General features: G+C 37.8%; 1 protein-coding gene across 9 annotated transcripts; it reads left to right on the top strand.

Moving 5' to 3' along the window:
* Positions 1-67: 67 nt before the first annotated feature.
* DCUN1D2 (defective in cullin neddylation 1 domain containing 2) lies at positions 68-25,373 on the top strand. 9 transcript variants are annotated; one of them, XM_055702585.1, is made up of 8 exons: positions 68-207; positions 2,456-2,852; positions 5,929-6,097; positions 8,754-8,884; positions 13,666-13,833; positions 21,603-21,685; positions 24,068-24,164; positions 24,888-25,373. In XM_055702585.1, the coding sequence occupies exons 2-8, from the start codon at positions 2,678-2,680 to the stop codon at positions 24,965-24,967; spliced, it is 903 nt and encodes a 300-aa protein (XP_055558560.1). In that variant the 5' UTR covers positions 68-207; positions 2,456-2,677; the 3' UTR covers positions 24,968-25,373. The 9 variants fall into 9 exon arrangements, 5 of the variants coding, with proteins under 5 accessions (XP_055558560.1, XP_055558562.1, XP_055558559.1 ...); XR_008730974.1 differs by lacking the exon at positions 24,888-25,373 and adding an exon at positions 15,289-15,385 and having other exon boundaries at positions 70-207; positions 2,636-2,852; positions 24,068-24,116; XR_008730976.1 differs by lacking the exons at positions 24,068-24,164; positions 24,888-25,373 and adding exons at positions 15,289-15,385; positions 19,108-19,140 and having other exon boundaries at positions 70-207; positions 2,636-2,852; positions 21,603-21,686.
* The last annotated feature ends 1,051 nt before the right edge of the window (positions 25,374-26,424 follow it).

The raw sequence follows: 26,424 nt of genomic DNA, 5'->3' as shown, positions 1-26,424 counted from the left end.
CGCCGCCTCCCCCCGCGGGCAGCGGTGCAGGGAGGGCCGCGGGCTCCACCGGCCCCGCGGGCGGGCGGGTGGCTCGTCCCCGCGCTCCGCCTTTGCGCCGGGTCCCCGCGGCGCGGCCGGCGATAGGCGGCGAGGGCGGGCCGGTGCGCGCCTGCGCGGGAGGCGGCGCCGGGCAGCGAAGTTGGTCAAAGCGCCTGTGATAAAATGGTAGGTTGTTGGGGTGGGGGGTAGGGAAACTGTGGGGCTGGGTGAAGGGACGAGCCCCAGCCGCCCGGCCCTGCGGGCTGAGCGCCCCCGCCGCTCCCCTCCCCTCCCTCGGCGCCGGGTCCCGCTCCCCTACTCGGGGCGGGGGGGACACACAGGGCGGCGGGGTCCGCGCGGGCCGGGGGCGAGGGGGGGCTGAGCGGCGCGCGGGAGGGTGCGCGCACCGTGCGGGGTCACCCTCCCGCCGCCCCTCCGCCGGTGCCGGGAGCGGGGAAGGTCACCGGGAGCGGGGGGAGGGGGCCGGGCCGGGCGGGGCGGGCGCCGCCGCGGGTATTTCGAGCGCCGGCCGCCGGCGCGGCGCGTGCCTTTCCCTTTTTTGGGCTTGGGGCTCGCGGGGCAGGTCCCCGCCGCGCCGCGTCCCGGGCTCCGGCACCGGCCGGGCCCCCCAGCCCCGGAGGCGGCAGGTGCAGCGGCGGGAGAGGCGCGGTGCGCGGCCCCGTCCCGGGGCGGGGGGCGGCAGGAGCGGGCGCGCTGCCCCGTGCGGGGTTCGTAGGGCGGCTGCCGCCGCCGCCCGCGCTGCCCCAGCATCGGCTCCCCCGCCGGGTTTGCGGTGTGGGGCAGCTCCCCGGCTTGCGGGGGCTTCTCAGATGTGGCTTCCTGGTGCCTGGGTGCTCGCTGGGGGTCCCGGGGTAGAGGGCACGCTGGAACCCCCTGCGCCCCGTGGTGTAGGTACCGCTGTCTGCAGGGCGCTGAGCACCAGCCGTACGACGTGGCAGAGCAGCAGATCGGGCAGCCGAGCGTGCTTCTTATCTCCCATGCCTTCAGATAACTTGGCGTTTCATTCTGAACCTAGAAAAGATCCCTAAGAAATGCCCGGTGGGAAGCAGTCTCGTAAGAGGACGCGGGGTTTACTTGGGAATTGTTGTCCGAGACCTCTGTTTCAAAGTGGTCGTCGCTAAGTTTGTTGTTCAAACGAAGTTTATGGAACGGAGGAAGATCTTAGCGCAGAGACTGTTGTAGTTAGGCTTTAATGAAAATTGGGGGGGCGGGGGGGGGGGCAGGGAGGAGGAGGAGGTTACGCAGAGCTTGCAAAGGATTATTGAGTTTTTTCTTGCCAAAATACGATGTAGTTATTTTTTCAGCTCTTTTCCCGTTTTACGTGCTGCTTCTTGTATAAAAAGAAACTTTGCATGTTTCTTCTGACATAAAATTGAAAAATCTTGTAGGAAAGGCCACAGTCCTTATCATGTTTACATGATGTGTTTCTTGTCTCAGGACCATCTGTAGTCAAGATGTCACCGCCCATATGTGTACAAGAGATAACATGTAAACTGAAAGATGGTCCTATGTTTACTGCTCACTGAATCAAGATTCAGTTTTTCCCTGATATTCAAGTGACTAGTACGTTTTCTGTTATACCTGATGACTTAAGCAGTAGTGATGAACTTAGGCAAATTTCTCAGCTTAATTGTTGGCCTGGAACATGTTAAGTATGGTTTAACAACTTTGGAAAGGATCAGAATATCATTAAACCCAGAGTCTGATTTAAGCTATTTCCTTCTTCCAACTTCATGTAAAGAATAATGTTGAATTATGTTAATAGCAAATTTGCTCCCTATAGAATCCCTGTTCCTACCTACCTCTTGGGTGTTGCAGAAGTTTAGGGATGTGTCAATACGGTCGCTGCCATTAAGAGAAACGTTGGTTCCTGTGTACCACTTTAATAGGCAGTTTTGTTTAACATATTAATAGTATAAACATCGTTTTCAGAGTTAAAGTTCTGGATCTCATTTATAGCAACTTCATAGTCTTGTTCTAACATTCAGCAAATCTCCGACATGTCCACTTTGCCTATTTTCTTTTTGTCTCCTGTCTTCTGTTGGCAGTGGTTTCTAACGTAAAAATGTGAGAAACGCTTCTGCCTTTTTCAGCTGATCACTTAAAATGATTAAATTTCACATTGTTCGTTGTTGCTAGGAAAATATTAGGAGAACTCTTGAGCAGTTTTCCTCCATGTATGAAGGACTTGCGCAGAATCTCTAAGTTGTGCCTTCTTCATTTCTTGTTTGTATAACCACTAGGCATATTTTTCGGAAGATAACCATATTGTTATGGGATGGAACTTGTTTACTGCTGTTGCAGAACAGAAAAACATGCATATGTGAGCAATAAAGCAGAAATACAAGTTTAATACTGCTAGAATATGTGCTGCTAAAAATGTATATATAGATGCTGTTATTTCAATTTTCAGAAGAAAATGCTGTGTTTTTAACTGCAGAAGAACAAGGCTTTGTCTTCCTGTAATTCTGAAGTGAAAGTTGTCATCAACAAGAAAACTAAAACCATTTAAAGATAGGCATTAGTAGTAGAATGCTGAAACAAACTTCTGGATTAGCTTCATTGGCTTTCCTGCTTCTTTTGCATCCCAAAGCATAAGCTTAAATCGTCTCAGAAGGACAAGGTCCGCCAGTTTATGGCATTTACCCAGGCTGGTGAAAGGACTGCTATATACTGCTTAATGCAGAATGAGTGGAAACTAGAAGTGGCAACAGACAACTACTTCCAGAATCCAGACTTGTACTACAAAGAATCCATGAAAAATTCAGTAGACAGGAAGAAATTAGAACAATTGTATAATCGATACAAAGGTAAGGCTTTTTTTTTAGTTGTGGGGTTTGGGTATTTGTTCTAATTATTTCATTTGGGTGTAATTTCTGTTTTTCCTTCTGCCATCCTTAAGGATTTCTAAGGAGAAATTGCTAGCTTTTGATTCTCACTTTGTGGTAGTGAGATAAGAATGAAAAAGCTTTTAAATGCTCTTATTGTTCAGTACACAACTTCTGTAGATATTCCTGTAGAGCTTAAAGTAAATTCGCAGTAGGAAATTAAATCTATAATGAGGAAGTAGTGTCAGCTGCATATGTTGGAGAGTAAAGCTTATTATGCAACTTAATTTTTTGCCAGTGGCTGCTGTTAAATATATGTACAGTGTACTTTGTGTAGCAAAATAATACTAATTATACTAATATTTGAGGGAGTTAGTTTTGTTCAAAGATAGTAGCAGTTCTATACATCAAAATAAAAAATGTTTCAGATAATGTTACAGCTAGGAGTCTGACAAAACAGTCAAATAAGAAATCTCAAAAACTAGTCATAGAAACTCTACCCTTATTTCTTTGTGCTGGCATATTACAGCAAAAGTGATGTGTCTGTTCAGAAAGGCTTGGAGGGGAAGCCACAGAGAAGTGGATTAAAGGCAGAGTTGTTTCTTTTCCATTTTTTTTTTTACAGTGTTGTTAACAAGAACAGGAAAAAAATAAAAGGAAAAGATAGCCATGTAAATATAAGAATGTACAAGATCCAGGTAGAAGTGCTTTCTGAAATGTGGCCATCTGACATGAATGTGTGCATTGTTCATTACATGTTAGAGCAGTGTGGGCTGGAACCATTACCAGCCCCTGCTGAGATCCATGCACCTCGTGTTTTAAAAAATGAACTGTTAACAATTCCTCAACTATGATTTTGTGTACTTTTTGAATTGCAGTATATGGCATGCCCTGTATACACTTTAAGCTGTCTTCATGATATTGTTTCCACCTCTTTATTGTATTGTTACTCTTTACCTAATGGGTTCTATTTTAAGAATAGACATTCCTTAATATTTCATTATTATGTGGTAATGAGTTGTGTAGGGACAAAGAGCCATCAACACTATAGCATTTCCTTTGTGGAAAAAGAAAAAAAAAAAAGACAAGCGCTTTTAAAATTTGTTTGGGGCGGTGGGGGAGGGGAGAGAGAGAGATGTACATAGATATGAAACGTATATCTACATCTTGCCTTGCATGTCAGTCTTGGAGATTGCTCAGTCAAAATTATATACAATTTGTAAATGCTGCTAAGGATATCTAAAATGGAAAAAATCACGAATGTTATTTATTATTCATAAGTTTATAGCAGTGGCAAGCTGCATGGCTTGGCTTTTGTGAAAGGAAGTTTAGTCAGTTTTATGTCTGTGTTTTGGTTAGCAGCACACCTTTGCAGTTCTAGCACCCTTAATACTTAAGTAAAGCTGTAAACTTGAACAAACCCTTCACAAGATGTCAGAAAAAAACTGTAAAAGTTTTGGTTAAGCATCTTTCCTTTTTAAATATGTCACTTAAACCTGAGTCATTGGCCACACAAGAACAAGGTATTCATTTGTCCTACAGGGCCTACAGAATGTTCCATACGTTGCCCTGTATTTGAAATCTGAGATGAGAGATCTTTCATTTTCTGTGCTGTCCTTTTGTTAGTTTTCTTGGTTGTTTATCCAGCAACTCTGTCAAAAAACCAATTTTGTCTTTGTTCCTGGTTACCTGGATGATGTGAAACATGATAAGGATGAAACAGTCCTTGTTGAAGTCAATCCGAATTTTTCCACTGGTTTCAACACCAGCATGGTTTTTGCCTTTGATTCTTCAATTACTTCCCAAATATACAAGAAATGTATTTTACATGTCTTGGAACTAGATCAGGCACATAGTGGGATAGATGTTTGTTATTCCTGCTCAAAGGTCCCTAAATTATACCATGACTGTAATTCTTTAATGGGTATAAGTCTTTATTTGCTAAATTAACTTCCTCTCTGCATTTTAACATTTCTTCCACTGTAGTATTGGCTGGAAAAGCAGAAGACAATGAGTCTTAAGACCCCCAAAAAATAAAGTTTTCTTTAGAGTTGATTGATTATTTTTTTTTTTTTATCAACTCATTGCATAAGGAATTAAAAATAGCATGGCTGAGAATCTTAACCAGCTGAAGGAGTTAGTCTTAGATTTACTGGAGGGACACTTTTCTACATAGTCAACTTACAATACTGAAATGTCTTCCTATCAAAAGCTGGAAAAGACAGTTTTGTAGTTTGTAAACTGTCAAGCTTTGAAAACTAATGGTATGATTTTGTTAGCTTGTTTTCTCCCCCAATAATTTAAGTTTACGTGCAGAGGGGGGGTTGTTTTATTTGTTTGTGGGGGGTTTTGAGAGAGAATTGTTACAGTTGCAGAATTGTTAGTGACATCCACCCTGAGGAAGTTATTTACCAGGTGTGGCTCTGACATTCGAAAAAGGTATTACTTAGTTCTAGTGAAATGTAGTATTTCCTATGATGTATTCTTTAGCTTAAGACCCTGTAATGCTAAGGCATTATTTAAGCAATATTTTGGCGATTTTCCTGACTTAGAATTTAAAAACCAAAAAGTATTTGACTTAGTGTAGTCTTTAAACAGTTAGTGGATTCTCTTATATACCTATGAGGAAAAAAAAATCTGTGAGCTCACTTGATAGATGTATTTTTGTTGGGTTTGGGTTTATTTTTATTTTCTTTTTTCTTTTAAAGTTTAATACATGCTAACCAATAAGTATGTTGTACATTTTGATGTGTTTATCAGCCTTACTGCTTTTAGCTGTAGTCAGGCATTTCCTCAGTTAATTCAGATCTTTTATAGAGCATTGTGGAAAGAAGACAAAACTATTTCATTTGTTAGCTATGAATTTAGGAAGGAGTTGCAAACCAATTTCTAGGAGAGTCTGCAGAATACTTAATCTATTCGCAGCTACTCTTCAAGACTGATGTTAACTAGATTTCAAGTGAAAACATTTGTGAAGTACATAAAAGCTATGTGGATGATTATTTGTAAATATTTTTGTGAATAATTACAATTCTCTTCTTTGTATTTTGAACTGCAGACCCACAAGATGAAAATAAAATTGGCATTGATGGGATTCAACAGTTCTGTGATGATTTAAGCCTAGACCCAGCCAGTATCAGTGTTCTGGTTGTAGCATGGAAGTTCAGGGCAGCTACTCAATGTGAATTCAGTAAAAAGGAATTTGTAGATGGCATGACAGAATTGGGGTAAGTATTCATTTCTGCATAGTTCATAATGTAAGACCTGAGCTCGGTTTCTGTTGAAAGCATTTTTAATTGAATCAAGTGTGAAGCTTCAAAAAGCTGGTAAGGTGGGTGCCAAGCATAATAAGTGCTAAATGCCTGTAGTGTCTCATCTTCATTCATTTGCTGCTTTACTGCAAAACCTTAACAATGACTGCAAAAGGGTGAAGCAAAATAATTCTTACCTGTACAGCAAGGAAGGCAGTGGATATGCTGATTCTATGTGATTCACAGTAAACATACACATGGTTGTGTTAAGATTTTGAGTTGGACTGTGGGTCGTTAAAAGCTGAAAGTCACTGGAGATGCATGAATAAAAAAGAAATTCCGTTAGTGTTGACAAAGAAAAGAAACAGGAAAGCAGAAAAGAACCTTCAATTCTTTCCCTTTACCTTACCACCACCAAATAGGACTTTTTTTCTTTTTACGAGTTTTACAGACCACAATTTTCTCTTATGCCTTGTATACTGGATACTCCATTTGTACAGAATATCTTATGAAAAACTGAAATAAAAGTGAGGGTATTGGTAATAGAAAAGGTTGTTTAGTTTGACTGTGATGTAATTGATAATTTTTTTTTTTTCTTGATTATGGAACTGTTCTGGCTAATAGACTTTGAGGTTAAATGGTGTTGCCTCTGTTTAGCAATAAAGTCAAGCATTTATCACCATAAAATAATATTTTGTGTATAACTTTTCCTTGGAAGAGGTGCAGTATTTCTAGTACATAGAGGTGTCAAAATGATTATTTTTTTAAACAGATTGTAATAGAAAGGTGGAGAATTACAGTTTATTACTTGTGCATAATTTTTGTAGCTAAATAATTTCATTTGATCTTAGAATGGTGCGTTACCAACACTGTTCTACAACAGACTAGCATCTAGCAAATGTGGCGGTTTGAGATGAGATCCTAGCAGTATTATTGTTAATGATCTCATCAGTTACTGACTTCTTTCGAAGCTTTCCTGTTTAGGTAAGGGTGTTCAGAAATTGTGATGAAATAACTTTTGGTATCACCTGAAGTCCAGTGCTTTGTTTTGTCCCTTTGGATAGAAATTCTAAGAATAATTACAATTTTCTAGCCATGGACAGCAATCAAGTGCTCATGCTGCTACATTAAAGGCTGCCAGCATTATTTGATATAGCTGATTAAAAAGGTTTTGCTAAACCACCTGTGTCTTTTGGCTTGGATTTTGTTTTGTAACTTTATTTTCCCATTGCTCCTATGTCCTTATGACTGTCTCTCATACAGTTCCACTGAGGTCTGTGATTTTTATCTCCTTCTGTTCAGCATGCGTTATAGTGTTCTTGAGAGCATGATCCGATCGTATCTGCTTGCCATGGTATAGTGCCTATTGAGAATTTGCAATGGTTTTGTTACATACTGAAGGTGTAGTGTCTGCAGTTTTTAGCATTGAAGATAGGTGAAGATGTGAATGAAAAGAATTCCCTGAGGCTTAGTTCATATAGCACCTTTAAGAAACCTATGGGAAGGTATGATATATGTCCCTATTGTTAACTAGATCGAGCCCCCATGAAGTTGTCAGGTGAAGACTGTTGGCAGAATTCGTTATCTTTTTCTCCACCAGGTACTGCTGGAAGCCAGAAAGGTACTTATTTTTATCTGTACCATGCAAGACAGTTAAAACTGTATCTGCATTTTTTTTTATGGATTCTGCAATAGTTAGCCATCCTTTAATAAAATTACTCTTGAATCTTTAGAATAACTACAAATGTTTAGCTACTGAGAACTTTTAAATGCCAGTTATTTGTGATAGCTGCTTCTTTGAAACCTGCTTCCTTTGCTTTGAGTTTCTAGGTACAAATCAAAGTATTGGTAATGTCCTATAAACCTTGAATATTCATTTTATTCCTTGTTATGGAGGAAACCCTTTCTTTTAAAACTACATATTGTCAGCTCAGGTGCTTTCACTGGAAATGCTTCTGTCTTGTGTTACTAAGGAATGTGTTTCTGTTAGAATCTCAGTAATGTATTCTATCTTAGCTTACCTGTGCCAGGCTGTTAAGCAGTTTGCCAGCCTTCAAGCTATTGTCAAAAGCTCTTTTTTTTTTTTTTTTTCCCTTTTCCTTTTTTTATCTGCAAGTGTCCTATGGTGGGGAGAGGATGACTGCAAATAATAGTTCATTTTGCTGGGAACTCTAATCTAACTGTAAATGTAGTATGTAGCTCTTTTAGGTAGAGCAGGGAATAAGGTCTATCTAGATTAAAGCAAAATCTCACAACCTTGTGTTACAAGAGCTATAAAAGGGGAAAGGATAGCAGATGTCAGTGAGGTCTGTATGCCTTTAAGAACAGAATAACAAGTGTTGTTTGAGTTCATAAACTTGTGAAGAGTCTGAGAAAAGTTAAACCACTGAATCCTGTTTGGGTTGTGTACTTAATGAATGCCTGTATATAATGTTCCACTTAAAACAGTTTAGTAAAGGCATATGAGTGTTTACATTTTTAATATTACTCTATTTTTATCTTATACCCTATATGTATACTTAAACTCTATTTTTTTCTTAACTGCTGTTTTATTTTGCTCTGAAACTAGAAGTTAAGGGGGGGGAGAAAAAAATGTCAAATATTTACAAATAACGTAACCTCTTTTGAACAGGTGTGACACCACAGAAAAACTAAAAGCTCTATTGCCAAGACTGGAACAAGAGCTAAAAGATCCAACAAAGTTTAAAGATTTTTATCAGTTTACTTTTAACTTTGCTAAAAACCCTGGACAAAAAGGTCTAGGTAAGTAGAAAAAAATCGAGGAATCATCTACAGACAGTGAAGTCAATTCCCAATACTTCCAATAATACAGTTTTCTCATTGGTGATTTTATAGTAAATTCATTATTGATTTTTCACTGACTTCTCCTTTTTCCTATCTTTAAATTAATCTCTTCTTTAATGTACCCTTGGTACAGATAATTTAATGGGGGTTTCTGTAGTATTGACATTCTTTCTCATCTTGTCAAGGGAAGTTCCTGCAGTTCTTAGAGACCTGTCATAATTTTTTTTTTTTTTTTTAAAGACTGAGCTAGTGAGCTCCTTGTGTTTTCCATTTTGTTCAGAACAACTGAAACAAGATGTCCATATTGGCTTAAAAAGAGGGAGAAAACTCTGTGCAAAAGTTACTGTTACAAGAATTTTTAGTTTTAGCTTACAGTTTTTATGTAAAGCTTATAAAAAGAATATTATGGACTTGGTTCAAATATAATGACTAGAAATAGGCATACAGTTTATACAGTATAACATTATTTTTCTTTATGAAGTCTGAGATTTATCCCAACCCATGTTTTGTATTGCTGAAGTAAAATGCATGTATTATTTAAATTCCAATGTTTTCTTCTCTTCAAATCAAAATTATCTATAGTTTGTGAATAGATGAAAAAATCTGTAAGATGAAATCTGATATCCTTTCAAATTTTTTGAATGTTCACTTTCAAAAGACACTGTGTAGGGAGGAATTAAACTGTTTTTTATGTCAAATAGCACCGTACCAGTTCTTTGTGCTGTGAGTGAGAGGAAAGGGGGGGGGTGTTAGCATAGCCACTTTAACTCTGTGTCTGCGTTACTTGGCAAGCTTGTTAATAAACACTTTTTCTCGAAAATTGTTAGAAGAGTAGTGAGATGAGGGAGCAGAATGTTGATTTAGACCTCCCCAACCAGAGGCGTCTGTTCCACATTTTTTTCTTTGGAATTCCTTTGAATAGTATCTCTTGTCTTTCCTGGTGTCTGGTTTTTTCTTTTCTTTTTTAAGCTGTGGGTAGCTCTTAGCCAGTTACCATTTTTCCTTATATTTTGCAGCAATTTCATTCTTCGTTCTGTGTGTCACTCTTTCATGGGTCACATGTCACCTTTCCAGATGCAAAAATGAAAGTGTCTTGTAGTGGTTCTGTGAGGGTGGTTGGAATTCAGGTCCCTTAGCTAGTTGTTCAGTTTCTTGCCGCTCTTCATTAAAAAGCCTAGTACTTTCATATTGTGGAAAAGGTAAGTCAGTTACAGCTGAAGCTGGAATTTGAGGTACCTAAAGTAATGTCACAAATGGCTTCCTGTTTTAATTGGATCAGTTCCAATATGAAACTCACGTACTTGGGAAATATGTCTCAGAAGTTTTTCACCTAAGCCTGTACAAAGAGGAGGAGGAGGGAAGGCAGCCCAACCCAGATCGTGGAAGTGAATGTACTGTTTATTTGACATGAGGAGGAAAAAGGAAACTTACTTGGTTTCCATTACTTCTGTTTATTTGGCATGGAGTCCCTTTCGTTTGTAAGTCTGTCTTTGTTGTGTACAAATGGTACTTTTTGGCAATAGAACACCTAAGTGCCTTCTTGCGCTAAGAGCTGAAGTATTAGCAGGAGAAAGAAAGAAGTGCAAAAATGAAAGTAAAGCTTAAAATAAACTATAGAAAGTATTGATTGGAACTGTTGGTGATCTCAGTTTTCAGGAATTTTAATAATTCTTGTAATACTGTTTCTTAATTCCAAATAGTGCTTAGTTCTTGCATGGCAGTATTTTGGTGATACTGTTTTGTCCGACTGTTTTTTCTAAAGTGATTCCAAATATTAAATATAAGCAGGTGCCACTGGTTTCATTTCAGTGGAGATACACCATATCTCTGTCTGATGTGAACTTGGGTCGCTATAGGTCAAGTAGAAAGAGAATGTTGAGCAAGCATGTTGACTAATAGGACATTGTGGAGTGACCAAGGTCAGTGATAGCATATCCAAATAAAAATTAACACTGTATAGGTTTGGATTTGAAATCTTTTCAGCAAATGCCATTATATTCAGTGGAGCAAGGAGATGGAGTTAATAAGTTTACAGGTTGCCATGTACAATGTACTGCTTCCTGCTGTGATAGTATTCTAAGAGCTACGTCTGTTCTCTTTCAGCAAAAAAGTGTTCAGCAAGGAAAAAAAATTAGTTATCTTACAAGAGTGTCAGTATGAGCTGAGAATTCTAGTTGCTTCAGCTACATTTAATATGGACCTAGGTGCTTTTTTATTTTGCATCTTTTACTCTGTATACACTATGTATTTTCTTTTAGGATGAGAAACTGTCCATCTTCCCTCCCTCTCTCCAGAGGTGTTTGGTATTTGTGTACCAATGATTGTGTGCCCTATTGTCAAGGAGATGTGGGAGTTTTCTCTCATCTGTGTACGAAGTTTTGTTTCTCTATCACTAAGTTTGGAGCCTTGGCTTAGGATGCTTTTATGAATTTAGTCCAGATAGTTAAAGAGAACGTATAATTAGATTTGTTACCAAATAAGCTTGTATAAATCTCTTGTCTAGGTCGTTGTCAGGTGTTGACCTCCCCTTCTTCCCCACATGTGTGTTAGATGACCCCGCAGTGCTGCCTAAGTGTAGGATGCTGCGAAGCTGCTGCCCTATGTGCTTGCCGTAAAATGTTTCTGGTGATGTGCTCCCATGATAGTGCTTGCTTGCTCATTCCCATATGTTCACATTTGAATTATGACTTGAAGACTAAGAGGTCAGTAAGTTTATGTCAAGTAGGAATAAAAGTGAATGCTTTTAATTAATGAAGTGGAAATAATCAAAGGAATTCTTTCCGAACATTCAATTACAGAACATTTTCATGTGATTTTTCTGGGGGGTGAAGTATCCAGTGCTTCCTCTTATTACACTTGGAGCTGAAATCACCAAGTCTGGTAGCTGTTGCATTCATTGCTTTAGGGGAGTCGTCTGTAGGCTAAAAGAATATTGCTTGATTCTCAGGTATACACATGATCTATGAATACGCCTGTTTGAAAACTAAGTAAATTTGACATAGTGCCAGTAACACATGGGAAATTCTTATTCTTAGCAGATTGTTAATAAAAACTTTTTTATAAAAAAAGACATAATTAAAATGGTCCTTCTGTTGGATCCTTCAGGCTAAGTGCTAACACATGTGGGTTTTTTTAACAGAAATAACTCTTGAGAATAGAGCTCACCAGAAAAATGTCTGCTAGGCATAGAAGACTCATTTCTGCAATTATTTTTCACGTTTATTATCTTAACATATTGAAACTATAAGAAATTGCTGAAATACCTCTAAAATGTTGAAACAGCGATGCTTTGGTTATGAGTCATGTTCATTGCTCTCTCAGTATTTTAATATGTTTCAGATTACTTTTTTAAAATTTCTGCTGTTTTAAGAAGTGATAAGCAGCAGTTATTACTTTATTTTTTGCCCCATCTCCCTTGAAGAACATCAGGAAATAGTGATTCATGGATTCCAGGTGGTCTTTACATTTAAAAGATAGAGAAAAACTTGTATAGTGTATTGCCTTGTGCCAGACAGGATAGACATCTACCAAAACCATTCCTGGCAGATGTTTTTCTAACCAAATGTTCAGTGGTATGCTAGCAATATATACTAACTTGCCTTTTCAGTTTCAATAGTTATCAGCAAGATTTGAGTTCTGATTGGCACTGGTCCTCTGGCTGAAAGTTTGAGTGCCGCTGCCTTCATATAATAATATCATCTTGAATTTCTGATGGCAGGTCTCATGTCTATGCCCACACTTGTTCAAACCTATTGTTAGATTTATTTTTTTTTTCTTTTTCTAGCATATACCTTAAATCTTTGTTCCTGAATTCTCCATTTCAGTACTTAACCATCCAGGGTAAATATGCAGAATACGTTTCCTTAGAGTTAGTAACAACTTTTTCTATGTTTGGCAAGTGTGTCTGCATCTTCCCATAGTATCTAGACTGAGTAAAACAGACTACCCTGAAAAATTTTATCTTCCAAATCTGTAATGATGGAATTATATCTTCCAACTCTCTTTTCCCTTGCAGTCCAATTGATCTAACTTTCTCATGTCTTGTAGTACCCAACAGGCCTAGGTATCTTCCATGCACCTTAAATATTTTTGGGGTTTTTTACATCCCATTTTTGAGTTTGATTATGTTTATAACACTGGCACTGTCTGCGGTTTGTGACCTATTATATTATCGGGTTTCTGCAGAACTGCAATGCACCCACTTAATTCTGATCTTGCATTTCTGCAGTTGATTATTCCCACTAGCTATAGACTTTGTACTTCTCTTTAATGAAATCTTTCTTACTTCCAAGTGGTTTTTCAGCTTGTCCAAATAATTTTGAATTCTAATCCTGTCCTCTACCATGCTATACTTTTTGTAGGTTTTGTATAAGTTGCAGATTTAATACAGGTTTTCTTTGTTGTATCAGCTGAGTTAGTTGAGTCATAGATGATGTTAGATACAGGACTGACCCCCATGGATGAGTTATTTTCTCCCAATTTGGCAGAAAACCACTGAGGTTCTTTTAGAACCTCCTTTTAATCTCTGTGAAATCTTAAAGATGGTAGGTAGCAGTCTGAGGTTCCTTTGGCATACCAAGATGAATTTCACCATGTCTAGCTTCACTTTGGGTACCAGCACTTTCAGACTGAATTTCTAGAAGTCGTTTCTGAGATTACTGTCAGTTTTCATTGAACCCTTTTGCCTGGAGCATATATTGAAGAAAATCTCTGTGTATCCCAAACATTTTTCTTTCCAGAAATTTTAGCAGGATGCATAGTACCTTTTATTAAACCAGCCGCCATTTGTACAGGTGGGAGTGGGAAGGCACAGAAGCCATTCTTAGAAATTATTTTGGTGATACCCAACACCGTCATCTTCACAATGCAGCAGAGTTTGCTCCAGAAAAGTGGCCCGGAGGAGAGAGGTGTGTGTGTGCAGTTTTGTGTTTAGTTCATTTTTAGAACAGCCTGTCTTCCATTGTTTTTTAATTTCTTCTTATTCTACAGCTTCCCTCAAAACCAATTCAAGAAATTCTGCTTTTATGTAATTAGATTGGAAGAATCCTCTCCAGTAAATTAAGTTGCATGTATTCTGTCATTCCCCAAAACAGGCACAGTGTTCAATATACCATTCCTAGAATTCTCATTCAGAATACTCATTCCTAGAAGTAGGGCTGCCTTTTATAGGAGTCTCTCTTTTTCTGTAGTTTGTGTGGTGGTACTAGGGATTCTTTATTTCTCTTTATATCTGCAGGACTTCTGTCTCTATAGTCTTATCCAACTTGAATGTTAGAAATAAAAAAAAGAAATAAAATTTACTTTTGTTAGCTTAATATTGTCAAGTAGTGTGCTTCAGTCTGGACACGTGCTGTTTGGAAACGTAAAAGTAGTACCAGTGCCCCCTAGGTGATAGCTCATCTAAGTAATGAGATGCAGGAAGGAAAAGCATGTTGCATGAGATCTACTGTGATTTTCTTTAAGCAGAAAATTATGTTCTGATTGATGTTACTCAGGACCGAACCGTCACGTGTCTTTCAAATACATTGGGATAGGTTTGATTATTATCTAAGAAAAAGATGGATGCTTATAACTGTTAAGACTATTGCTCTCTAAGTGGTGGACGGAATTCAGGAAAAAAGATTGCAAGATTTCAACACAGCAGTGCCATCTCACTGACTGCATGTTGGACCTGGCAGGCATAATATTTTGATATATTAAACTTCATCTGAGTGGGTTTTTTGTCTGTATTTTGAGATAACATAAAAGGTGTAGTTTAAGGTCTGGTTTGTCAGGAGACATTCACAAAGTGTTATGGATAACTATGATTCTGTCTAACCTGCTCTCTCATGTTCTCACTACTATATTTAGTACAATAAATCTGTAAGATTTGCAGGGTGCAGACTTGGAGAGGTTTATCTCACCTTGTGCTCCCAAGCTTTAGCTTTTTCTACTGCAATCTGAGTGAGATTATGCATCCTAGCTCTTGGTTGATAAGTGCACTGAAGAAGAGGGTTGTAGATCTTTTGTCATGTTGTATACAGAGCAGTTGAGATTTCTAAGGACACTGTTCAAGCTCAAAACAAGACCTTAGCTCCATCTTTTTTTCTTTTTTTTTTTTTTGTGTGTGTGTGTAACTGGATACTTACTGTGAGTCTCTTGATGGGTCTCCCTTTGAGCCCTGACAAGACATGTTCAGGAGATTCCTCATCTCAGGAGTTTACCACAGTTTGTTTCAGCACCGTGGAGGAACTTAATTCATTCTTTCATGGTCTTCGACTTCCAAAATGGAAACAAAAAGCAAATTTGGTCCTTCATCACTCCTTTGTGGTCCCTTCGCCTGCTTGCTGGCTCAAAAGGTTGTGCTTCCTTCTCTCTGCCAGTTTCCTGGGATCAAGCAAGAGATGATACATGAGGAGGGCATTCAGACTTGAATCAAATATTACCTCAAGACCAGAAGAATGACTATCTTTGCATCCGGTATGTGGACTTCAAGGAGGTTGCATCTTCTATGAGCAGATGAGTATAATATGCTCTTTTTAATTGAAGCAACATCAGCTTTGGCTTTCATCATAGCAGTATCTCAAGACTCTTTGAAGAGACACCTAGACTTTAGGGAAGGATTTCCCCCCGCCCCACCCCCCAACTAGTTATCAAGATTTCCTCCACTTTCAATGAAGAATTAGATTGATCCATTTGTAAAAGTGAGTGGATGGAAGAAGCTGAGGAGGGAGTTCAATAAATGAGTTTCATGTTTATTTTGGAAGAGGTCTGTGAATGCCTTATTTTAGGTGTTTCAATGGCCTTGGTCTGTGTGTATGGTCCTTGCTTTATTTTTGGGCATGTTTTTCTTTCTGAAAATACCAGCAATCTAAAAGAAGCTTAGTATAGAGCAGGGTGCATCTGACCAAAAAAGGCCAATAGCAGCAAGAGAGTGGCATAACGGCCAATTCTAGCAATGCCTCATTGATTCCTTTACTCGTGTTTGCCTCTTACTTAGGAAGTGTATATCCAGTCAACTTTAAGTCATCTGTTGTAGTTTATCTCAATTGTACATGGAGAGATTTGCTGAGACGGAAGGATTTTGAAACTGGCTACAGTCAAGTTCATTAGGCTGCACTCAAATTGATGTTTAGATAGCTATCATCTTCTAAGCCTACCTCACATTCAGAAGCAGTTTATCTGCTTTTGTACAGTTGATACTCAAGATAATAAACATGAAAGCTTCTGCATGGAATCAGCCTGCTTCACCATGGCAGATGCTGAGATAAGCATTAATAAGCACAGTCAGACCCTGCCTGATTCCCGCTGAGCTCTTCTGATATCCACATGCTGTGCTTCACCACTCTCCCCTGTCTACCACAGGGACTTAACGCTGGTGCTGTGCATTATACATCCCCTAACGTAGAGTGCTGGGAAGGTCTTTGCTTACAGCTTTGCAGGGATGAATGGATCCAGCTCAGCTGGACCCTGAGTTTTCAGCCACTTCCTCTGTTTGTATCATACCCTTCACCTGTTTTCCCTCTTCTCTCTTTTTGTTGGGGAGCTCCTAATTGCAGATAAGGGCTATTTTGCTCTAAACTTTTGGCAATTTGGTGAAGGGGTTTTAGGCTGAACCCTGATGATATTTTCTGGTTATTTTGCTGTATAGATTTTATTTGTTTGTAGAAGAAGAAAACCTTCTGATTGGGAAAGAAACTAATTTTTGTGTCCATGTTCTTAGTAATTTGGAGGCCAAAGAAGACTCTTAAAATCATTCACAGATGAGGAAACAAGGAATCGAGTAACTCACTCAATCTTGCAAGTATTCATTTGATATTTGTTGGACAGGTAGTGTGATAGTCCAGTTGTTGAGGCAGATTGACAACAGTTTCCACTGTTGCCACATCGGCACCAATTTTGGCAGGGTGTCCAGGAATTTTATTGAAACAAAGTAACTTTATGCTTTTGTTTAAGCTTTATGTGACAGTTGCCTGGGGTCCCAGTGAGAAATCAAGAGGAGAGAGATTAAACAGTATCAACCAAATGATACTTTAGGGCAAACTGTATGACTGACTATAAAAGCAAACATCTGAAGTTCAGCATCTTACAGAAGCTATATGTATTTTTACAAGGTGGTTGAATGAAAAAATAGGTCTCTGTGTCTTGTGCCTGTCCAAATTAATTTTTTATGCATTATGAGGAACAGGAGAGTTTGTGGGCTGCTCTTTTTGTTTTCACATTTGTAGAGTAAGTTTTGGTTAAAGCACTGTGGAGAGAAAGCCTCAAACAAAGGGCTCTTGGCTCTAAAACTTTCATTTCCAAATTTTTTTTTGTCTTTTTTTTTTTTTTTTCACTAACAAGGCTAATAAAATTAACTTTTTCCTCCTACAAGCTTTGTTACATTCTTTACTAATATGGGGGATTTTTATTTTTTTTTTTTTGTAGATGTACTGTGTAAAGCTGATGCATCCTGCTATTTTGGAGTAAAAAAAAAAAAAAAGCTGCCTATGTAGTTTGAGAGAGTAGTCTCTGAATGAAACTTATTGGTGAGCACTGATGCTTATAACAAGCTGCCCAGAGTCTCTCCTAGAGATGACATATGAAGTAGCAAAGCTTTACAATATTGATGAGATGATCCCACATCAATAAAGGAAGAAAAGGCAACATTGGGACAATGAGTTAAACTCAAAAGATGCATTTAAAATAAATTACTTGTTTCCAAGCTCTAAAACATGATAGACTCTACCATCATAATGTACAGCTCCTAGTTAATATGCTATCTAGGGATTCTGAGGACAACGGTGGCTACTATTGAAGTAGTCTTATAAATAACTTCAAAGATTTCAAAATGTCATTAGGAAGCCAATGTAATGCCTTTAGTCTTTTTTGCTTTTAAATTGTATCAGTAACTTTGGTGAATTAGTTTTAATATTCTCACAGCTTCAAACATGACTGCACAAACAGCTCTTGATAGTAGGGCAGTCTGAGCGCTGGAGAGCTCTGTTTGGCAGAGGATGACAAGTGCTGCAGTCCCAGTGTACTGTTTCGACACAGCAGGTCTGAATGAACTTCATTTCATGTTCCTCATAAATCCTACTCTTCAGCCAGTTCCTTGCTATCTGTTGATTTATCTTTCTGTCTTCTCATTTCCTTGATTACTTGTGTTCAATGACTTCATTGCCCTTGTCCAAAATCATAGCAAAGGGATGAGGAACTTCATTTGATTATTTTTTTATGATATGATTTTGTTGATTTATCTTTGATCAAGATAAACATTTGATCAAATCCTGAAAGTAGACACAGGCTGTCTAACTGATAATTTATTTTTCCTTCTGCATTAATTGTGCTAATTTGTTATCACTTCAAGTTTTCACGTCAAGCTTTATGTTTACACAAGGTAGAAGTAACTGGGGGGGGGGGGGTTAAACAATTATATAATGAGGCTTTAATGTTTCAGAATAAATCATACTTCAAAATGCCTTACTTCTGTGAGTAGCTCACTTTGTGGAAAGCTGATTGTTTAAATAATTCAAAAATGTAAAGAACTTTTAAAACATACTAAAACATATTTACTAAAATAAACACAATTCAACAAAATGTTTTAAATCAGAACATTATTATACTAACCTTCTCCTCCTCCTTGAACTTGTTTTATTTAGATATTATATATATTTAAATTTTTTTAAATCTAGTTTTAATAATTTTGCAATGGTAATTGGTATCGCTTTTAGGTGACTCAGTTCTTAGGGTTTTACAGCATCTATAAAGCTTTCTGTAGTATGTAGCCACAACTAGACTAGATATCCAGAAAGGTGAATATCTAGGTATTGAAGCTTGCTTTCAATGTATGTAAAAACTTTGGAGTATAAAACCATTATACAGAAGGGGCTGCATGATATATAATACTCACTAGATATTGACACTGCAAATATTTTGGGGTGAAGGGAAATCTCAAACTGTTGTGTAAGTTACAGTAAATGACCTGGTATTTTTATGATGTTCTTTAAACATTAACTGCTTACAATTTTTATGTTTTGAGTGTGAACATGGATGTTTGCAGTGAAGTCTCTTGTAAACTGGTCCTTGCTTAGGTGTGAGTTTCTAGAGATTCATGCAGCTGTCTTTTCCATTTATAAAACTTAGCCTGTAATGTGGGAAACATATTTTTGGTACAAAACCAGCATTTTTGTAATGTACTTCTGGTTTTATTTTATTTGTAGTGATGCCTTCATATCTATGCAGCATTGAAACAGGTATGCCTAAGCCTGCCTAAGGAATCCATGCCTTGCAAACACATCTTCCTATGAGGATGCAGAACTTGGATGGCATAAGGCTTTTTTTGTTTGTTTTCTCTTTTTAGTGCTGCACTAATTGTAGCTGATGCATGAACACCACAGCATTCTGTTACTGATACTACTATCAGCATCCTAATGTCGAGCTGGAACTCTGTAACTAGGTTTTCCATTTAAAGCAGAAAAATTCTCTTTTCTCTCCTGTGGTGCTAAGTTTTTCAGCCTAGGTAGGGAATTATCTTCAGTATGTCAGCCATATCCCCTGAGGGTGCAGCACACCTGAAGGCCTAGTTTTCTTGAGAGCTTTAAGACTGCATAAACTGGCACTACTACCAAAAGCGATAGTCCCATCTAGTCCTTTTGTTCAAGTGTCTCCTGCGTTAGTTCGTGGGTTTCTGTGATTGCAGGGAATCAGATGGGGAAGATTTACTTTTTTTATTATTTTCTTGAGCTAATTTTAACCAAGATCAGGTGTTCTGTCAGTGTGCTTGATGGGGAGAGCAGCTCTCATGTGGACCAGTTTCGGCCACTACAGAACGGCATACTCAGCAGGGTATGATTTTGTTTTACATTATAACAAATAATTCCTGTATCTTTGTGCAGGAGAATCCATTTGCACACACATATACTGTATCCCTCAAGTATCAACTTAATTAAGATAGTACTTCACATGCATTGTGTTAAATGCAATTTTGCAATAATCAAGTTTACCCTAATATAATACTAAATTTTACACATACCCAAACGAACGAGGAAGTATGGCCTCTTCCTTCCCCTTTAATTTTATTGTGGCATCTGTAACCATCTTTGTTTCTTTACCTGTACCATCTTCCTTTTTCCAATGAATATTTCCATCAGAAGTATAAAAACTGTTCTGCTATTAAGGTGTTTTTTCTTCAGGATCATTCTCCTTAATGTTGTCACATGATAAGATTTGCAAGATTGTCTTGGAAAGGTTGAGTCTTCCTAAAGAAGCCTGAGTGAATGGGATCAAAGCTGGTCACTTCACAGTGAAGTTTAAAAACCCTTAAGATTATTAAAGTTTCTCCCTTCCCATTTCTTTTGCTTTTCATCTGGGATAACTGATCTGAGTAATCTGCATATCTAAACAGCAAGTAAACACTATTAACTATTCTCTTATTTTCTGTGAAAAGTGAGCATGGTGGCAAAGACAGGAAGGACTGAAAGAAGTTTATTAGGGCATAAAGCAAGTTCTGTACTGAAAAGCAGTTTGATTGTAGTAGAACAGGCACTGGCAGCCCTGTCTCTATAGCCAGGTATAGGCATATTGCATTTCTCTGCATCTTGCAAATCTTGCACTTTGTCTGGGCCTCAGCCCTCTATGATACAGACTCCAGGGAACTAGCTATGTTAAAATCTGGAACATCCCTTTCAGACCTGAAACTTGATTTCAGGTGACAGTGTCCTTTGGTTTGTAATGTGGTGTGTACAACTTCAAATACCTTGTTCCTTTCTTGTAGGTGTAGGTCAAGCTTCTGCCTTACCTGCTATGACAGTACTTGCTATTAAGTTTCATATTTTGTTTATACTTACTTTACACTGAAAGCACAACGTGAAATCTTTTTGTGGTTTCAGAAAGGCTGTGCTTTGTTTTGTGGTTGCACAGCAGTATGCATACATTTAGTGCCGTTACCTGTGGGACCAAGCCCAGAAGGCATTAGGTATTGTGAGTTGCTGAGGATGAAAACAGGCCTTCAAGAAAACATCCTTTTTACTCTTATGCTGCATCTAATATTGCTCCTACTTTTCCACTTGAATGTGCGGCGGTGCTGCATCCTCCTGTTGGCATGCATGAGCTGAACTCTGCTTTCACATCACTGGTCATGGTGCAGAACAAGGGCTGCTTTCTTGGACTTCTATTTTCAGTATTGGGTGTAGGTGTTGGTCTGTTGAATGATTCCAGAAGAAGAGAATTATTACTGTAAGGGGTCTGAGGAATTACCATGCCCCAGACAAGTATGTTTTTTTAATTCCCTTGTGTCCTTAAATTCCCTTTAAAGTCAAGTGTGTCTAAAATGTGATAAATTAACGGGAATTGGCACCTGCAGACTTAAACGCTTGGGTTTCTGTCAATATTGTTGTGTTTGTATTTTTTTATTTGTAGGCAAAGTTAGTGATAACTGCTTTGTTCTGTTTCTGTAGACTGAAAGTAGCTTTAATCTTGCACTGTTGGATGGTGACAGAAAAATTTTAATCTTTATGACTGTGATGTTCAATATGCAATTTATACCATTACTGCTTGTCCTGAGTTTTTTGGGTTTAGTGAGAGTAGAAAACATTCCTTATAATTTTTGTAGTGATTTTAGAATAATGTTATTCATTTGTATCATAATGTACTGAATGTAGTATTGTTTTATTGCATATAATGTGCTGTAATGTTTACATGTTGCTTTCTCTTGCAGATCTAGAAATGGCAATTGCATATTGGAATTTAGTCTTGTCAGGAAGGTTTAAATTTCTAGATCTTTGGAATAAATTTTTGATGGTAAGTATGTACCATATTGCTTCCTGACTGTCTTAGTCTACAGTTGTCTGGCCTGTAGGCTATGTGCTTACAATAAAGAAAAAGACAGGATGTCTGAATACTTCCTTCAAACTTGTTCCTTTTTGGAAACTGATATAAAATAGTCTTAAATCAAGCCAAACTAAATCTTCTCTGTATAATTTTCTGATCAAGAAGAATGCAAAAAGATATAGTAAAGCAATAAAGCATTCTGCTTGCTTGATACTGCATCCTCCTACTTAAGAAAAGCTTCTGCATGAAAGGAAGTCATGATTGTAGATTGAACTTATGTTGTCTTTTTTCTCAAGGTAGCTGTGATGATTGTCAATCAAGTATTTTACCATGCCCTCCCTTCTGTGGTATTAATGCGTAAACTCCAGTCTTTTTTTAAATGTCAATCCTGTTATGACTGACTTAACCTGAGAGACTTCTCTTTTTAAGTGGAAGTTCTGCCTGAGTAGTTATTTTGACTCATTTTTTAGATAATAGTTGTGAGCTGATCTTGACAGTTTTCTATTACTGGTTTTAATTCTGTGGGCAGCACAGTAAAGATGCATAAATTAAACTTTAGGAATTGCAAAATACTCTTATTAAAGACCTGATTCATTCATCCATGTTTCTAAATTTGCATTTCTATGCACTTGAAAAAAAAAATCCACCTTATATAATGTTACATAATGTATAATTTACCTTTTTTTTTCCCCAATCTATCTTTTTATCTGTAATTTAGGAGAACTAGGAAGTCTTTCTGCATTTTGTCCCATAATCACCAGTGCTTAATAGGGGAAGTGTATATTTTTCACAGTGTTTTCTGAAGTTTCTTCTAAATCTTTGGACAGTATATTTATTATTCACTGAATAATGTGCCACTTTCATCAGGAGAACTTGTGACATTTCATGTTTCACACTTAACACATCCAAATTCAGATCTATAGATGTAACTGAAGAAAAAGTCTTTAACTTTTTTTCCCACTTGGCTATGTGATCAAGTTTGTTACAACATACGGTTTGGCAGATCTCTGCTTCAAGCAATAATCTAGATGATCTGGTATAAAATGTCTTACTTTGCTACAAATATTTAACCTGTATGTTTACTTCAGAAAAAATGTTTAGATTAAAAAAAATTCAACCTCAGAAGGAAGCAGGTTGGGATTCTTTAGGATGGGGTTGGGGTTTTTTTTATTGTTTGCATTTTGCTTATTTTAAGGAACCTTTTCCAGAAGGTATGTTTGCTTGTCATGTTTCTTGCAGTCAAGATACGACCTTTGCCTTGAATGAGAAGGCACGTTTGCTGTTGTGTTGGACAACATGCTCATTTTGATAGAGTTCCAGATTTTTGAAATGTGATTTATTCTTCTCAATACAAACAACAAAAAAAAAAAAACCTGCCCCACAATACAAAACCAAAACCACAAACACAAAAAAACCCAACCCTTCACTGAGCAAGTTTTTTCATGCAGTTGCAACTTTTTACTGTAAACCAGAACTAGGTGTTGAAATTTAATTCCCTATTAATCACCTGCTGTCTTCAGGTAGTATAACAGTATCAACAGATGACGGGAGATGTGAATCGCCTGACTTGATCCTATAGCTCTCAACTGCTTAGTAATTGTGCTTCCCCACACACTCTCTGTTCTTGGGAGTGTTAAATTTAAAAGCTGAGAGAACGCTGACTAGAACTGAAGTTTTATGAGTGCTGCTCAAACTGGCCGGGGTGGTAACTAGTACTTGTGAATGGGGTGATGCAGAAAGCGCATCTGAAATTAGTCAAGGAGATGGTAGTGGAGGACAGAACAGACTGGGAAAAAGGAGACTGGGCAGAAGTGGAGCAGATGCAGGTAGTGCATTGTGGTGAAGGAGAAAATAGCTAGCTGAAGAGAGGCTGAGGTGGCGTGTTCGGAAGGCAGTCTGGGAGTGAGAAAAGCATAGGTGCAACTATAACCAACAAGTTGAAAGAGAAACTGGGATAAGGAAAAAAGGACTCGGGTTGAAATGACAGAATGCTAACCCATGGCTGCACAGTTTCAGAACCTGGAATGGATGCCAGTAAGTAGAAGTATAAAGTGCATTTGGTTTATTCTTTTTCATAGTGAGTTAGGAACACACACACCCTAAAAGCAGAATGGAAGAAGTGGAAGAAATACATCTGTTAAAGACTTCTTACACTTTTTTGCCTCCTTTAGTTGCAGTTTACCTTGTAGCTTTCTTTGGAAGCTCTGAACTTTATTTAATAATTAAAAAAAAGATGTAGACAAGAAGAAAAAAATACTTAAAACATGTATTTCTGTATTCATCAATATAAAATACTGGTGTGGAATTTGAAAATAGTTTGGATTGAACAGTACCATTTTTCCTCCTTTATAGGAACATCATAAAAGATCAATTCCAAAAGATACTTGGAATCTTTTGTTAGACTTTGGAAATATGATTGCAGATGATATGTCCAACTATGATGAAGAAGGTAAGCAGTACTTGAATATCTTCAAAAATGGGTACAGTGGAATTAAAATATTGCTGTAAATGAACAACTGAGTGTGCTGCTACCTTCTGTCTTAATTTGTTTACCTTTAGAGATTTAGCTGCAAATATAGTGTCATACTTGTTGCCAAAACGGTAAAGATAAGAAGGTGAACTAGTTTGGTGTAGTGTGTAAACAGAAGTAAAGATACTATCACACCATGTTATAGCGCATGCTGTTTGAACCTGTTATGCTATCAGAGTTGCAGTGAAACTGTATTTTTTGCTACTTGCAAGGAAATACATCATTTTTCTAATGGCAGGAATGTCTATACGGGCATTTTTTTTTTATTAATCTAGAAGCAATTTACACTTTGCTACTAATCCTGCAAACCCTGTTTTGGAATGACTGTGTACAGAAATATTTCTCAAGTTATGAATGGCTCTAATAGGAATGCTATGGTTTTGCTATCAGCTGATGTTTATAAACTTGGCAGCGTGGGGGTTTTATGCTTTAAATACACTTAGAACTATAGCTGCAAGAAGAGGTTCAAATGTCTAATTTATTAGTTAGATGCTTTTTTTCATGTGTTTATAATCTCATGCAAGTTAAAGCTAGACTAGGCCAGAAATGTCAGTGAGCTTCTGCTCCTTTGTATTTAAAGACTACATCCATTTATTGCTGAAAATTATACATTAATTTCTGAATTGCTTGACTTCTTTTTAGGAGCATGGCCTGTTCTTATAGATGATTTCGTGGAATATGCACGACCAGTAGTCACAGGAGGAAAACGTAAAACTTCCTAACCCCAGACTTGTCAGTTTGGACTAAACATGCGCTCTGAACTGCATTAGGTAATGAAGATTTGTTAACTGATAACTGTGCACATTGATGCTGGTTTCGGTGGTCGTGATGAGGTTCTGCAGACAAAACTGAAATTCTTCCTTTCTGCCTAAAGAAAATGATTGCTGACTCTTGAACACTTCAAGAACAAACTCGGAAGATAGTCCAGGCTGTTTGTAGGCTATTGGCTTCAATCATTGTACTGGTTGTATCATATAGGATGTAGATTTTGCATGATTTTATACTTTGGAGAAGTTTACCTAGAGGCCGTTTTATTAAAGTTTTGACAGCACAGCATGCCATTCAGTTCATGATCCAAAGTGAACACCAGCAGTTACATAAATAAAACTGTATTATATTGTACTTATATTAAGAGCAGTATTTGTGGTATATAAATTAAATCCCTAAATAAAACTTATGCAGTATGTTGTATTTTTATAAAAGTTAGTTCCATGGATCTGTCCTAATGTAGAAATGTAACAAAACAAATAACACTTACGCTTTTTTTACTTGTTGCCAAAATTTAAAATTTGTATTTTTGGGTCCTAGATGTATAGATTGATTACATACAGCCTCTTGGTTTTTCCCAGTGAGATTAACTTCCTCATTATTTTTCTTGAAGTGCTTGGACATGTAACAGTAGCATTGCTGAGGAAGGGCTGCTGCTTTATGTGGTGTTGCAACTCTAGCTTTTTTCTATTAACCATCTTAAAGTAGTTATTAAACAACCAAAGATGCTTTTACAACTCATGTTTGATTATCATAATTCAGTTAAGTCTTCAATTATGTTTTATTTATTTTAAATAATGAACTGATGGAATATAACTTCCAGTTTTATTTGTAGCCTGAAACATACCATAAATTCTAGCTAAATGCAACATAGTTATAAATGCAATTCCTGGCACTTCTCACAGAAAATAAATGTGAATAAGCCCAAAGACTTAACTAATTGGCTTCCACTTTGGAGAAGTAGTTAGGGGTAAGGAGACTTTATGTTAATGATGATTGGCATTCATGCCTTTGGATATATGTGCATTCAATTTTATATAATTAAGGGGGGGGAAGAGTAAGTTACTGCAGTATCATTGATCTCAAGGCTAGTGGAATTGGACCGGTTTTCACCAAATCTGAATTTGTTTGGTCATTTCTTTTGCCTCTTTCACCAGCCATCGATTATAAGGTGTACAGAGGTCAGTCTCCTCTTTCTCAACAGTGTCTTCCAATACCTAAGCACAAAGAAGTTTTACCAGAAACTATTCAACATGTTTTCACACAGGGCTCTTTTAAATGCTACCTCATCAAAATGAGTTTGTCGTAGCCACTGTAAAAGTTTGTTAAAGCGAAGCGTTGCTAAAGAGTATGTACAGCTATGATCGATAAATCTTCTGTAATCAGAGCTGAATAGATGCAACAATTTTGG

This window comes from Falco cherrug, chromosome 2 (assembly GCF_023634085.1).
Source record: "Falco cherrug isolate bFalChe1 chromosome 2, bFalChe1.pri, whole genome shotgun sequence".
Classification (NCBI taxonomy): Eukaryota; Metazoa; Chordata; class Aves; order Falconiformes; family Falconidae; genus Falco; species Falco cherrug.
Note: the sequence above shows the minus strand (reverse complement) of the source record. Positions and strands in the feature narration are given on the sequence as shown.

Excerpts from the sequence above, each read along its gene's own strand:
- DCUN1D2 (XM_055702584.1), top strand. Across the intron at positions 21,686-24,067 it reads TTTGGAATAAATTTTTGATG|GAACATCATAAAAGATCAAT; the intron begins GTAAGTATGTAC and ends CCTCCTTTATAG. Across the intron at positions 24,165-24,887 it reads GTCCAACTATGATGAAGAAG|GAGCATGGCCTGTTCTTATA; the intron begins GTAAGCAGTACT and ends ACTTCTTTTTAG.